The sequence below is a fragment of the Phyllostomus discolor genome, chromosome 3 (assembly GCF_004126475.2).
Source record: "Phyllostomus discolor isolate MPI-MPIP mPhyDis1 chromosome 3, mPhyDis1.pri.v3, whole genome shotgun sequence".
NCBI classification, from domain to species: Eukaryota; Metazoa; Chordata; class Mammalia; order Chiroptera; family Phyllostomidae; genus Phyllostomus; species Phyllostomus discolor.
The window spans coordinates 127,806,180-127,821,423 of record NC_040905.2 but is presented as its reverse complement, the minus strand read 5'-3'; the positions used below and the strand labels follow the sequence as shown (position 1 = coordinate 127,821,423).

Here is a 15,244-nt window from a genome sequence, read left to right as displayed (position 1 = left end):
TTCTCTACCCATTAGTTGTTTAATAGCATGCTATTCAATCTCCATGAGTTTGAGTGTTTTTGAGTTTTTTCCTTGGTGTTGGTTTTCAGCTTCAGTCCCTTGTGGTTGAAGGAAATGCTTGATATAATTTCAATATTCTTGAATTTGTTGAGGCTTGTTTTGTGTTCTATCATGTGTTCTATCTTTGAAAACGTCCCATGTGCATTTGAAAAGAATGTGTATTTTGCTTCTTTGGGATGAAAGATTTTATCTAGAGCACTTTTCAATGCTACAATATCTTTGTTAATATTTTATTTGGAAGATCTTTCCATTTTTCACAGTGGGGTGTTAAAATCCCCTACTATAATAGTGCTCCTGTCAATATCTTTCTTGAAGTCCTCCAAGATTTTCCTTAGGTATTTGGGTGCTCCTATGTTGGGTGCATATATGTTTATAATGTTTATGTCTTCTTGGTGGACTCTTCCCTTGAGTATTATGAAGTGTCTTTCTGGGTCTGTGTTTATGGCCCTTGTTTTGAAGTCTATTTTGTCTGACATGTATTGCTACCATGGGTTTTTTCCCTGTCCATTTGCTTGGAATAAATTTTCCAACCCTTCACTTTCAGTCTGCATTGGTCTTCTGTTCTGAGGTGTGTCTCTTATAGGCAGCATATGTGTGTGTCATGTTGCCTTTTTTTTTAAAGTATATTTTGTTGATTATGCTATTAGTTTTCCCAATCCTCCCTTATCCTCCCTCTGCCCTGCACCCCCCAACCTCCCAGTATTTCTCCACCCCCTTAGTTCATGTCCATGTGTTATACATATAAGTTCTTTGAGATCTCTGTTTCCTATACCATTTTTTACCTCTCCCCATCTATTTTATGCCTACCAATTATGCTTCTTCTTCCCTGTACCTTTTCCTCCTATTCCTCCCTTCCCTCTGCCTACTGAAATCCCTCTATGTGATGTTCATTTCTCTGATTCTGTTCCTGTTGCTTAGCTTTTGTTTTTGTTGTTTTTTTTTTTTTTTTAGGTTCATTTGTTGATAGTTGTGAGTTTGTCGTCATTTTACTGTTCATAGTTTTGATATTCTGTTTCTTAGATAAGTCCCTTTAACATTTCATACAATAAGGGCTTGGTGATGATGAACTCTTAACTTGACCTTATCTGGGAAGCTATCTGCCCTTCCATTCTAAATGATAGCTTTGCTGGATAGAGTCATCTTGGATGTAGGTTCTTGCCTTTTATGACTTGGAATACTTCTTTCTAGCTCCTTCTTGTCTGCAAGATTTCTTTTGAGAAATCATCTATAGCCTTATAGGAATTCCTTGGTAGGTAACTCTCTCCTTTTCTCTTGATGCTTTTAGGATTCTCTCTTTATCTTTAATCTTGGATAACTTAATGATGATGTGCCTTGGTGTGTTCTTCTTTGGGTCCAGTTACTTTGGGACTCTGGGAACTTCCTGGACTTTGGGAAGTCTATTTCCTTCACCAGATTGGGGAAGTTTTCCTTCATTATTTATTCCAATAAGTTTTCAATTTCTTGCTGTTGTTCTTCTCCAACTGGCACCCCTATGATTCAGATATTGGAATGTTAAAAGTTGTCCCAGAGGTTCCTAAGCTTCTCCTCACTTTTAAAAATTCTTGTTTCTTCATTCTTTTCTGGTTGGATGTTTATTTCTTCCTTTTGTTCCACATTGTTGGTTTGAGTCCTGGTTTCCTTCCTGTCACTGTTGGTTCCCTGAATATTTTGCTTTATTTCATTTTGGGTATATTTAATTTGTTTTTCATTTTTGGACCAAGCTCAATCAGTTCTGTGAGCATTTTGATTACCAGGACTTTAAATTCTCTATCAGGTAGGTTGGCGATCTCCTCATTGATTAGTTCTCTTTCTGAAGTTTTGCTCTGTTCTTTCATTTGGGCCCTATTTCTTTGTCATGGGGCACCTGTTAAGTTGTATGTGGGTGGGGCCTTAAGTATTCACCAGGGCAAGGCAAACCTCCTTGTTGCTCTGTGGCACTGCCTGTGGGGGAGGGGTCAGAGTGGGAACACTGCAGCGCACCTGCTTGGCTCTAGCCCAATTTCCAATGAATTCTCATGTGAGACTGGGAGTTTCTCACACCGTGGCAACTGCCATAGTCCACAGTCAGCCCGGAGTCTCAGTTTCCTGCTCAATCAGCCCTCTCCCACAGCCCATTGCCTTGCCGCAGTTTCTCTCAGCTTGCCCTACCTTTGCGGTCTCCTGCCTTGCTGAGGGTTCTCTCAAGTCAGTCTCACCCACATGGTCCTACTGGTCTGGTTGACTGTTTCTATAATTCCTTGGCTGTCAGAGTTCATGCCATGTGATTTTCTGGCATTTCCATTAACATTTAAGGTTATTATTGTTAGATATTTATTAATCCCCCCCTTTGTACCTGTGTTCCTCTCTCACTCTTTTCCTTTCTCTTCTTATAATAGTCCCTTTAGTATATCTTGTAGTGCTGGTTTGGTGGAGGTATATTCTGTCAGCCTTTTCTGTCTGGGAAAGTCCTTATTTTGCCTAACATTTTAATTGAGAGCTTTCATAAGTAGAGTAGTCTTGGTTGCAGGGCTTTGTTTTTTATCACTTGGAATATCTCTTGCCTGGATTGGAGTGTTTGTGCTGAGAAATCAGCTGCTAGCCTTATCAAAGCTCCTTTGTATGCTACTTCTTGTTTCTCCCTTGCTGCTTTTAAGATTCTCTGTCTTTAAAACTTGGTATTTAAATTATGATATGTCTTAGAGTAGGTCTCTTTGGGTTCATCTTAATTGGGACTCTGCTTTTTGAACTTGCATGCTTTTTTTCCATCTCCAGGCTCAGAAAGTTTTCTGTCATTATTTTTTTTCAAACAGGGTTTCTATTCCTTGTTCTTTTTCTTCCCCTTCTGATATTCCTATGATTTCAAATGTTGTTGCATCTCATGTTATCTTTGAGTTCCCTTAAGCTAGCTTCATATTTTTTCAGTCTTTTTTTCATGCATCTGCTCTACCTGGGTGTTTCTTTCCACCTGTCTTCCAGCTCACTATTTGGTCCTCTGCTTCATCCAGCCTGCTTCTAATTCCTTCTAGTGTGTTTTTTATTTCCAAAATTTTATTGTTCATTTCTTTCTGGTTTTGGTTTATAGTTTCTATTTCCTTTTTCATACTGGTGTAGTTTTCGCTCAGTTTCTTGTAGTTGTCTGTGAGTACCTTGATCTTCCTATAACAATTATTTTGAGTTCTATTTCTCATAGTTTGCTTACCTCCACTGCATTTAGCTCTTTTACTGGGGAGACTTCCATTCCCTTTATTGCAGGTTCTTTTTTTTTTGTCTCCCCATTTTAGGTGACTCTTTTTTTTTATTTCTGTAATTCCTGATGTTCTGCTTTGCTAGCTGTCTTTGTAGGATGGATTTGTATGGTAGGAATTTTATGGGATTCAGTGGTGTGGTCTCTTTGATCTCCTTGTCTGGATGTTCCAGTTTTGCCCTTTCTTCTGTTTGTGTGGGCTCTCTTGTTGTACTTCCATTTTTACCTGTTGGTGGTTCCTTTGTTGGTGGGTTCTCTCCTCCAGCAGATATACTGATGTTCACAGCTCCCACCTAATCTTGTATGTGATCAGTGGCAGAGGGAAGGCAAAATGGATTAAGACAGCAGGAGAGTATTCTATGGGATTTAAAGTACCAACAAGGAGACAAAACAAATAGGAGATCCTTTATGTAAGTGTAGTGTTAACCATATTTCACTGAACTAGCCACTTTTTGTAAAAGGTGAAAAATACATTAAGACTCTTGTTAAAGGGGAGAAGGATCGAGCTGAATCCAGAAAACAGTGGGCTCTGCAAGGTTAGATGAGCTATAGTGAGAGTAAAGGATAGAAAGTAGGTGTGGTGTGAGAGAGAACAGAGTTGACTACAACAGTAATAAAGCTCAGGGAGATATTGAAATGGGCTAAGATCAGGAAGGGGTGCTGTGTAGTATTTACAATTATATGGAACAATAATTATTTTCAATAGTACTGGGACAACAATATGACAAGAAATATATGATTTGAATAACAAGAATAGAAAGTACACAATCAAGAGTAGTGTGTTATTGGAACATGAGTGAAGTGAAAGAAGGAAAATTAAAATACAATATGAAAGAGAGAATAAGGAAAACCAAACAATGCAATTAAAGAAATAAAATGAAGAAGACTAAACAGAAAGAAGAGAAATAAATACTAATAAAATAAAAGAAGTGAAAATAATGAAAAAAATAATACAAATAAATAAAATGCAAGTTCTGTAGGACAGCAAAGTGAAATTTGTCTCAGTTTCTCAGTTGTGGAGTTAGCCTTGTGCTCCCTGTTTGGATCTGTCTCTGGACCTCTCACAGCTCCAGGTCTTACTGTCTCACTTGCAGTGGGGTGGGGGCAGGGGTGGGGAAGAGAAAAAAAAGAGAGGGGAAAAAAAAAGCCTGCTGCTGACTTTAAACCCACCAAGCAAGTTCATCTGGTTTTCCTGGATGCCACAGGCAGAGGGGTCTGGGCTTCACTTTTCTCCCTTCCTATGGTTTTTTTGAAGATGGGGGCCAGGTTTGGGCTGCAATATTCACAGTTGCCCAGTCTCCAGCCCAGTTCCTCTGTCTGTCCATATGGCCAGGCTGGTGCTTTTCCCCAAATGTCCCCCACTGTCCATTTGTCCAGGCCGGTGCCTTTATTTTGCCAATTGTGTCGTGGTCTGGACGGTGCACATCCTCCTTGCTCTTTACCAGCCCACTGTGGCTGCAGCATACTACCGGGAAAGCAGCAACAGTTAGCCTCCAGGGGAGAGGCACGAGCCAGCCCATGTGCTTGAGAGTTCCTTAAACAGAGGCTGAGAGCCTTTTTTTTTTTTTTTTTTGAGTAAAATCCTGTTGTTTAAGCCTGCTGTTCTTAACAGGTGCACAGCTTTTCAAACAGCCCAACTTTCCAACCAGACCAGAGACTGTCTGGTTCAGGGCCTGACGTGGTCCTACTCTTCTCCCTTCTCCAGGTGTCACCTGGCTCTCCAATTTCTCTGGCAATGACCTAGCCCCACAGTCCCAGCAGGTTAACACCACCTCTGTGTGCCTCCCACTTTGTCTTTATTCCCCTCAGCAACTTCAAGTATCCAGGGCCCTCCTGGTGCCTTGCTGCCCTCCCTGCTTTGATAGGGGAGGGAGCTGGTGATCTGACTCTATTCCAAGGATCCTGAGGCAGGTGCAGGGCTGGGGGTCACAGCAGCCTTGGTACCTGAGCACATCCCAGGGAACTTACCATCCCAATGCAATCTCTTTACCATCTATTTTTCAATGTCCTCTACAATTTTTGGCCCCCAAACTTCGTATTAGCTGGGATTCCACTGGCCATTCACTCTGTTCGTCAGTCAGCTAGGGGTTCTAGCCAGAAAAGTGGGCTCCACTCCCACTTATCCTGCTGCAATCTTTAAAAACTGAAATTTTTGAATGTGTAAATTCATTTTTTAAAATAAAATATGGTAAGTTTTTGAACATTTCTTCCAGTATATTTTTTGTCCCTTTCTTTTTTCTTCTTCTCTTCTGCCCCTCCCATACAAATATGCTGGGATGCTTGATATGGCTGCACAGGTGTCTGAGGCTCTCTCTAGTCATTTTTCTTCAATCATTATGTTCTCTCTTCTTCAGGTTGGTTGTTTGCTACTCATCTATCTTGAAGTTACTGATCCTCTGTGGTGTCCCTCTTAGTGGGTTTTGTTTTCTTATTTTTCAACTACAGGATTTCCATGTTACTCTTAAAATAATTCTCTTTGAAGTTACCTACTGATTCATTATTGTCATAATTTTATAAACATGGTTTCCTATACTTTGATGTACCTGTAGCAACAGCCTTAAAATCTTTGCTAAATGCATCATGTGGGGATGAACAAGATAGTTTCTATTGGCTGCTTCTTGCTCCACACTTCACAAGAGTGTGAGCCACACTTTATTTCTCTGCAAACCTTGTAATCCATGAAATTAATTCATGGATTTTTAATTCTGAAATTCCATGTATGTTTGGGAATAAGCTTATTTTCTAGCATCCAGTTAAGAGTGTGAGCCACACTTTATTTCTCTGCAAACCTTGTAATCCATGAAATTAATTCATGGATTTTTAATTCTGAAATTCCGTGTGTGTTTGGGAATAAGCTTATTTTCTAGCATCCAGTTATAAAATTTGACATTGCTATACTATCTATATTATATTCCTTAGGTCATCTACAGTCCTTAGTTTTTTCCCACTTGACTTTTTTTGTACTAAAAGTTCAAACCTCCTATTCTTTAGTGTATTTCTAGTTTCCCTTGAATCTCTCCCTAGTATATAGTATATGCTGAGTTTGGGTTGTGATATTTAGTGTAAGATTATTTGTAATTGTTCTATCATTTTAAACTGTGCCCTTTAGCATTACATGCTTAATGTCTATTGGCTTGAATTCTACCTCGTCACATCGGGAATACTGTTTTGGCTTTCTATTTCCATTTTTCTTTATGTTTAGCTTTTTTGAGCCACTGAGTATAGGTTTGTCTCTCATACCTATACAGAAAGCTCATTCTGAAGTTTTCCCTCTTCCCTTTCCTCCAATATTTTATTAGTATCGCTTATCAGAGTATGTTAAAATTTATATATTCTTCTACTTGTCTGATCTTTAGTCTTATATCTAATTAAATATATTCATCACTCATATTTGTTCTTTTGAAGTTTCCCATTATTTCTTGATTTGATGGAACTGTGCTCACGGACACAGTATTGAGCACTAATTTTAAATTGTTTTGCTAAACTTGATACTTGAAAGACAGCTTTCTGGTTATAAAGTCCTTGACTTACACTCATTTTTGCCTTGCATTTTTAAAAAATGCTGCTTCACTTTTGTTTTGCTTTGTATACTGCTGTTGAGATGAATTATTATGTATTTTTTCTGTTCCATCATCCTTAAGCCTCCCAGACCATTCTGTTTATCAGACAGTAGTAGGAAAATAAAGTTTTATGTATTCTGTACAACATAATCCATACTATAGGTGTAGGTTATGGATAGTTTTATTTAATATCATCATAATATCACATGGAAATATCCTCAAACATCTCTGGGACTAAAGTTATTTCTGGGACTAAGGTTTTAGGTCCACAAGGAAAGATGGCATCAGGCCTACATATCAGATTATTATTGTCTTAATTCATAGATTTTAGGATGTACTTTACCCATCCACATTACCTCTGTGACATTGAAATGCATTTTACAACTGATGGCATATTACAGATAGTAAAGAACATAAAGGAAAAGTACATGGTCCAGTTAGTGTCCTCACTTGCCTCAAAGCCAACTTTTCCTGAGTTGGACTCTACTCTCACTGCCGACAACAGAAAGAGAGCAGTCACATGGCTCCTTCATCCCTTGTGGGCAACTGTGCAGAGTGGAAATGGGTTCCCAATGTTACAAATGTTGTTCGCCGTAGTCATTGCCTTTCTCAACAGAGATCATTACGAGCTCTGCAGAACCTTATGTTTCTAAGAGAAATTTGTAATCTGCATCAGACCTGAGAGGACTATTTCTTCTTAGCATTATGTTTAGCTGATATTTTTGGTGCTGTACATTATCGGATTGTGGTTACTCTACAGTCTTTTTTTATTTCAATCATTGTTCAAGTACAGTTTTCTCCCCCCTACTCCCGTTCCAGCCCCTCTACCCAACCCTCCCCCCTTCCCCCCATTACCCCCCACCCCTGGTTTTTGTCCATGTGTCCTCCAAATTTGTTCCTGTAATCTACTCTACAGTTTTAATAGATGTTATTTTTGTTTAAAATGTTGGTGTTTTTCAAGGACTGAAGTTAAATAATGTGTGTTCCACCATCTTTTGAAAAATTATTGTAAAAGGAATTTACACTTTTCAAAAGTAGCAATAAAATCTAGATGCTGCAACTTTGACTTAGAAAGTATAAAGTAGTTGAAAAGTTGTAACCCTCATCCTTTCTAACATCATGGTTCTGGTATTTGTGTAGTTCTATGTGGCCAAGGCAAAAAGTTGTAACCCTCATCCTTTCTAACATCATGGTTCTGGTATTTGTGTAGTTCTATGTGGCCAAGGCTTAAATTAGTAGGAACTTAGGAAATCTCAGATATTGTACTACTATACAGTGAAATAAAGTATTCAGAAATTGGTATTTTCTAACCCTCCCAACCCCCACAAAAATGCCATCCTAGATTTGTAAAAAACATAAAATCAAGCCCTGGCTGGTGTGGTTTAGTGGAATGCACACAGGCCTGCAAATCAAAGGGTTACTGGTTTGGTTCCCAGCCAGGGCACATGCCTGAGTTGTGGGCCAGGTCCCCAGTAGGGGGCACACTAGAGGCAACCACACATTGGTATTTGTTTCCTTTTCTCTCTCCTTCCCCCTCTCTCTAAAAATAAAAATCTTTTTTTTTTTTAAATATCCTCAACCTTAATCAGATGGCTACGCTTTTTTTTTTTTAAAAGATTTTATTTATTTATTTTTAGAGAGGGAAGGGAGGGAGATAGATAGAGAGAGAGAAACATCAATGTGCGGTTGCTGGGAGTCATGTCCTGCAACCCAGGCATGTACCCTGACTGGGAATCGAACCTGCGACACTTTGGTTCGCAGCCCGTGCTCAATCCACTGAGCTATGCCAGCCAGAGCTAAAAATAAAAATCTTAAAAAAAAAAAAAAAAAAAAAATTCGGGCCCTGGCTGGCGTAGCTCAGTGGATTGAGCACGGGCTGGGAACCAAAGTGTCCCAGGTTCGATTCCCAGCCAGGGTACATGCCTGGGTTGCAGGCCATAACCCCCAGCAACTGCACATTGATGTTTCTCTCTCTCTCTCTCTCTCTCCCTTCCCTCTCTAAAAAAAATAAATAAATAAAATCTTTAAAAAAAAAAAAATCAAGGGGCTAGTATGTTGAATATATTACACATGCAAGCAGAGTCATCATTAGCAATGTAGATTTATTTTCATGAAAAACAAACAAATACCGATTCATCCTTTAAGCAGCAGCAGCAATCACAAGGCACTTATGTATGTAATACCTCAAGCAAAACTGAAACCAAATATTAAAAAATGTGTTATTTAAAAAGATCGTGAACATAAATTATAAAAATGATATTTTTTACAATATCATTCCTTTACCTTTAGTAAGAGAAAAAAATAATGGTGTAATATTTATGCAACACATGTGGAACATCACAAACATTGACACCACCTAACTTGGTTTGCTAAGGAAAAAAAACAGCTGAAGTACAGCTTAAATATTTTTTAATACTCTGCATCATTTTTGAATATTTGGAATTAATAAGCTGAAAAGAAAAAAACTTCTCATTTCCCTTAGCTTATAAAAAGTCTGTAGTTACATGTCCCTAGGCAAACCCACTATACAAAAAAGGAATACATTCAAGGTTTTCTAAAGTAGCTAGGACATAATTTATATTTCAGCATGATCATAATAACCCTCTTCCTAAAACAGATTAGGTCTACATATAATAAATGGAAAGGTATATTCTATTAAAATAAAATAATATCTGATTTAAGTTACTGTCCACTTAGGAAGTAGTATGACTATTTTCTGGTTAGAGATGTTCAAAATAAGCTGTCCAAAATGGTGTAACAGCAGTATTAAGTGTTTATAAAAATTCTAGGATTCAAATAGAATGAAAAGTTTATGATAACTGCACAAGAAGTGTTTCTTTATATGTTAGCCACCATTGAGCTTCACAGGGTGAAGACTGGAAAAGACAGAGGTGAATTAGATCTTCAGGAATACATACATGTTGTAGACATTTTTCTATGAAGTCTTAAAGAGTGCTTAGATAATCTGCACTAGTAGAAGGGATAAAAGATAAATTGAAGCTCCATTTTTAAACAATGACAACAAAAAAGAATATAAACTACTGCTATAATAAAACATTTAAACATTTAAATAGTACTAAAGACACAGTACAATTTGAATACCAGTTATATGCTGTCAATAGTTTTCCTTTAAAAAAGATCAGTTCCTGGGCTTCAAGATGTTTTCTTTATAGAAATAACCAGCATCTGGCTCGTGGTCATACACCAAGCTCACACCCACTGCAGCTGCAATAGCAGTGTCAGGTATGTGAAGGATCTTTTGACACTCCCTCCCAGCAGCACTGGGACCTCTATGTATCATGAGGTGGCCACCAGGCCCTGAAACAGACTATAGCAGGACAGCCTGGGCCACCTCCTTGATTGTGGATGCTGCTTTCTCCAGTTCCGCTTCTGTTTGTTCCACTGTGACCACAATCCTAATGCTGAGAGATAATAACAGACATCTGTTTTGTGAAAAAGCTCTTGGAACACAGCCCGCCCAGCAGCTGACCTGCTGTCACAGCTGCTTTCTTGCTATGATGCAGGGTAAGGGGTGGGAACAGGGCCCTATGTCCTGCAGAATGAAGACATTTCCTATCAGGCCATTCACAGAAGCTTGTTGCCCTGCCTGAACTGTGTGTGCGTCTACTTGAAGTCGCCTCCAGTAGGGCTCTGCCCGGGTACGCCAGCAAACTGGCTTTTCAAATAACCTACTGCCTCAAGCAGCACTAGGTCTGAGGTGAGAATTTCAATTTCTCAAATGAGTAAACTGTCTGCTTGCTCACATTTGTAATTTAGTAAGTCATGAGGAAGTGCTATAATACTTTGAGGCAAGGCAGACGTTTTCAAGTCTGCAGAAAAGTAAAGACAAATACTGGCTCCTCAAGTCAATTCTACCTCTGTCTGCAAACATCTGCTTCATTCTCTGGACACATCTATTGAGTTGCAGTGCTGGGCATGGAGCCCAGAGCATAAAGCCAAGATGGCCTCTGTCCTCAACACACTAAATCACATCTTTCCTGGGTACAGCAAGAAATGAGAGGGCAGGATCTGTAGGGTGTTTTGAACTGATGCCAGAGGGGTCTTCCAGAACCCCAGCCCAGCCCGTGTCTGCACAGCGCTGACTCCCACTCACTCCTAGGTTGTCCTGGGCCTTCTCCACGCTCCCTCTCACTGCTGCCTTTTCAAGCTTGTGCTCTGGCTCCCACACACGCCTATAGGTGGCCATGCCACGGCATACCCTACTCCCTACCAGAAGGCCACAATGCCCACCAGGTGCCTTACGTATTCAATTTTCTGAGCTCAGCTTACTCATTAGTCTCTCTCAGAAATCTGAGTCCCTCCCTGGCCAGACAAACCATGGCCTATTTCTCTGTGACCTCACTGACCCCTGCCATGACATGCCTCAGGTGTCTCCCTCCTTAAACTACACTGTCAGTATGTGGAGGGCAGGATCAGATGTTCTGTTAAATCATGAATCTAGGTGCATCCCACGTAGGGCTTCCTGATCCTTGTGATTTCCTGCCACTGCTGTTTTCCCTGAATGTTATGTAAGGGTTTGTGGGATCGAGTGCCCCACGGTACTCCAGCCAGAGGCAGTGTCCTCATGGCAGAAACTGCTGGCACAGTGTGTGCTCTGAGGGGTGTGGAAGGTATTTGCTGATGGAAACTTCTACTGTCTCAGTTTGTTCTTAGAATCTCAGACACTTTTCAGTCAAGTAAGAGGGTACTATGAGTCTTTTGGGGCTTTTCAGTTAAAATTGGAAAACATCTAGTTTAAGAACAGACAAGAGCTGATATTTTAATGATAAACATTTTTCCTTGCCCTGTTAATAGCCTTTTAAAGAACTTCAAGACATGATACATTTCATACAGGTTTTAGGGTAGGAAAACAAAAGTTCACACTTTAATGCACCAACCTTGGAGGAGGGAGGCACTTCTCTTCTTTCTCCAAGTAGCGTGCCTGAGTTAATGCAATGCTTCTGTTCATGCACTGCAGGAAGAAAAGAAATACATTCAAACCAGGACTTCGGACACTGTGGTACTTAAAACAGGAAGGTACCTTTAAATGCTATTCTACACAGTAGTTTTAATTCATTTGTCCAATAATAACTGCTGGAAGATGTAATTGACACAGCATAATGCAATTGAGGGCAGTGCTGTTGGACTGTGCACTATAGTAGCCATGAGCGCATGTGCCAATCAGGTGCTTTAAGGTATGGCTAGTGCCACTAGGAGACTGAGCTTTAGTTCAATGTAATTTAAATAGCCACCGGTAGCTAATAGTTATTTTAGACATAGCTGAGTTACAACACAGGGGACCAGTATCACCAAAGCTCTATATACTAACCAAGAGCTGGACTTAAGAATAATGGCAGTAGAATGTTTCAGACAGAAACTGCTCCTACTCCAAACACTAGCGGTGCCTCCGATTCCTGTCTGCTACATTTGGCCAGGTGCTACCAGGCACAGAAGGGTCTGCTGCCACATATTTGTGCACAGCTTTCCCATGCCTTAATCACCTGCTGACATTTTTAAAAACTTAAAACATTCTCTATCAAAATAAAGAAAGTATAAAAATCAGATCAAGTAGTTATAGTGGGTTTTTTTGGGGTGATGAAAACGTTTTGGAATTAGTGATGGTTGCACAACCTTGAAAATATATGAAAACCACTCAATTGCATAATTTGAAAGGGTGACTTCTGTAGTATATGAATCATATTTTTACAAAAGAACCAATTTACAAGAGAAGAGGACAGCCATTCCCTATGCTGGGAGTGGGACCCTGTGTGAGCTGCCAGGCAGGGTTTCCACTGGAAAGGGTAGAAGCTGGGCAGTGAGGACAGGTTTGTGCTGTGTCTCAGCCTGGAGCTATGCCCACAAAAACTTACTCCTCCTGAAGACACACACACTGCCTGTCTCTAGCCCTGGCTAGTTACGGAACATTATAAATCTTCACTCAGTTTGTAAAAACAGTGTTTTGTCAAGCAACTCAACAAGCTGACAAAACCTCTCAGTTCTACAAGACTTAGACAAGAGTTGCAGTTCCATGATCTTTTATTTCCCTCAAATACTGAAAAGGAAAAGTGGAGAGGAGCGCACAGAAGACTTTGAAGATGGAAGCTGTAACACTGCACAGAAGTGCTAAGAGCTTCCTTTTTCCTTCCCACAATGTGCTTTCCAGACAGGGTTCTGTTCCCTCTCCATAGGACCTGTTCTCTGCTCACTGACCTCTCAAGGTGACTTCCTGAACACAACCCACGCTGAGCGGGGGCCAGCTCAAGCTATCGAGTCATCTCACTCACTTGTCCTCTTCTGTGTTTCTCTTCTGCACATAGTAGTGAGACCTAAACTGTTGCTGTCCAGTAAGCAAAACACAAAGGTGGATTTAACAAGGATCTGACACCCCGACACCTAGAGAGGCCCACGTCCTGCACACAAACATGTGCAGAGGACCATCTGAGGGGCTCTGGGGAGACTCAGAGAATGACGGGGCCAATGCAAATTCCTACATAGGGAACAGCCTCAGGGGCCTGCTCTGCAGCAGTCACATTGGTCATACCACCAGGCCATCCAGGAAACAAATTCACTGTCCAGAAAGGCAATGTGATTCAAGTGACTCCCTGACTTGTCCCTTCAGCTCGTTTCATTTATAAACTTGTTTCAGTATCACATTTGTATAAGAACTCTAATCTCAAGGACGATGTTCTACCTTCTGTCTGTACATGTTTAAGACACGTTACAATGAAAACACCAAGGCAGTAAATGTGGTTGGTGGGAGTCTGTCCCTTTAAAACAGCTAGTCTTTTTTCACATTTGCAAAGCTGGACCTGAGGGGACATCTGTGACATTTCCTCACTCAGCAAGGTGAAAGTCACTCCAGCCCAAGCATTCATAATCTGACATGTTTCCTTAATTGGAATTTTACATTCTGGGTTTGGTAATATATATTTTTTTAAGAGGACTGACTCCAGAAGGCCATGAATTATATGATGATGTCAGGAATCTATTAGTCCAGACTATGTGTTCACATATCGTAGAACACAGGACACTTGAAACAAGCTATGAAGCTAGAGGCTAGCTTCACACTGCGGTCTTCATACCAAGCAGCTGTGTGACTGCAGGCAAGCCACACAGCTGTGGACCTCCATGAGCCACAGCCAGGCAAAGAAACAAAAGACAGCAGCCCTCACAATTTCCCTGCTGCTGAGCAGCGGGCACTCGGAGAGGAACCTCCAGAAGAAAACATTAACAGGAACAATTAGGTCAAGGAAGCAGAGTGTAGCCCATTTTCATTCTTAAATACACACGAGATGTATTTCAGATTTAAGTACAAGACACGAACTGTCATGAAGCTGCAGGGCCACTGGACATTTCTTAGGAGGAGGAGCAGCAGCATGATGGAAAATGAGGAGGGAGGACTCCAGGAGACACAGCTCTGCTGAACAGAAAAGGGCAAGTAGTCTTCCCCAGCGAGCATTTCTTGGCTAAGAACTGAGTTACAATTGGTAGTAAGCTGACTTTCAGATCCTTCCTTCCTTTTTGGTTACAAGATTATTATGGCCTGTTTCTGAGCTATGTTGGGGGTTTATCCTGACAGGTAGCTGTCCAGTGTTGTGTGTGGTCATTACAAACAACACTGTCCCCATATACATGTAAGAAATCCTGGCTTTGTAAATGGTAAGCAAAAGGGCTTTCTGGAAGGTTATTCAGAGTAGAAGCAAAGTGTACTTTATATTTTAATAAAATGTGGTATGGAACACTACATCTTCAATGCAGGTTGAAAATGGACCCAATGGGATGAACTGTTTCTATCAACATGTGCTACAGATTCAACTGGGCATTGAAGCAATTTCATGAGAGGGGTGACCAGCAACTTCCACTGTATACCACCGCTGGGGCAAAGATGGCTTTCTTACAAACGACATAAAAAAAATTGCTTGGGTTCAGGGGAGGGTGGTAAAGGAGAATAACTCAAATAACTGGATACTTACTTGATTTACAATTTCCTGAAGTAGTTTAACATCCCTTTCTCGTGACCCAGTGCTCTCTTGTAGCTGCAGGTGAAAAGCTGGAGACAGTGTCTCCCCGACCACTTTTAAACCAGAAATACTGAAGAAGGAAAAACACACATATTACAACTCAGCTCCCTTCCAGGCTCAGATACCTCCACACAAATAATTTTACAGTCTGCATTAAAGAATGTGACAGAAACCTGTGACTGTTACAAGAAACCATCCTGTGGTGGATTCCAATTCTGATAAAAGTAAGATGCATGCTCTCAGCAGTGCTCCCAGTCCAGGACCCCTCATGCTGTTTCTGTGAGCAGGGCTGGGAGGAAGGTGCCCATCCGGTGGACACCTCTGGATCACATGTCACAGAAAGCACAGGAATCACCTCCAGTCTCCCACCAAGTTTATGC

General features: G+C 40.6%; 1 protein-coding gene across 2 annotated transcripts in view; it reads right to left on the bottom strand.

The window, feature by feature from the left end:
• Window positions 1–8,925: 8,925 nt before the first annotated feature.
• LOC114512563 (serine palmitoyltransferase 1) overlaps window positions 8,926–15,244 on the bottom strand; it is a 79,931-nt gene continuing 73,612 nt past the window's right edge. The window contains exons 13-15 of one of the 2 annotated variants that reach the window (XM_028531493.2): window positions 14,817–14,934; window positions 11,742–11,815; window positions 8,926–10,265 (exon numbers count right to left, since the gene is read on the bottom strand). In XM_028531493.2, the coding sequence (XP_028387294.1) occupies window positions 10,172–10,265; window positions 11,742–11,815; window positions 14,817–14,934 (286 nt within the window). In that variant the 3' untranslated portion in view covers window positions 8,926–10,171. The remainder of the gene's footprint in view (window positions 10,266–11,741; window positions 11,816–14,816; window positions 14,935–15,244) is intronic. The other variant, XM_036021431.1, reaches the window with a different exon arrangement.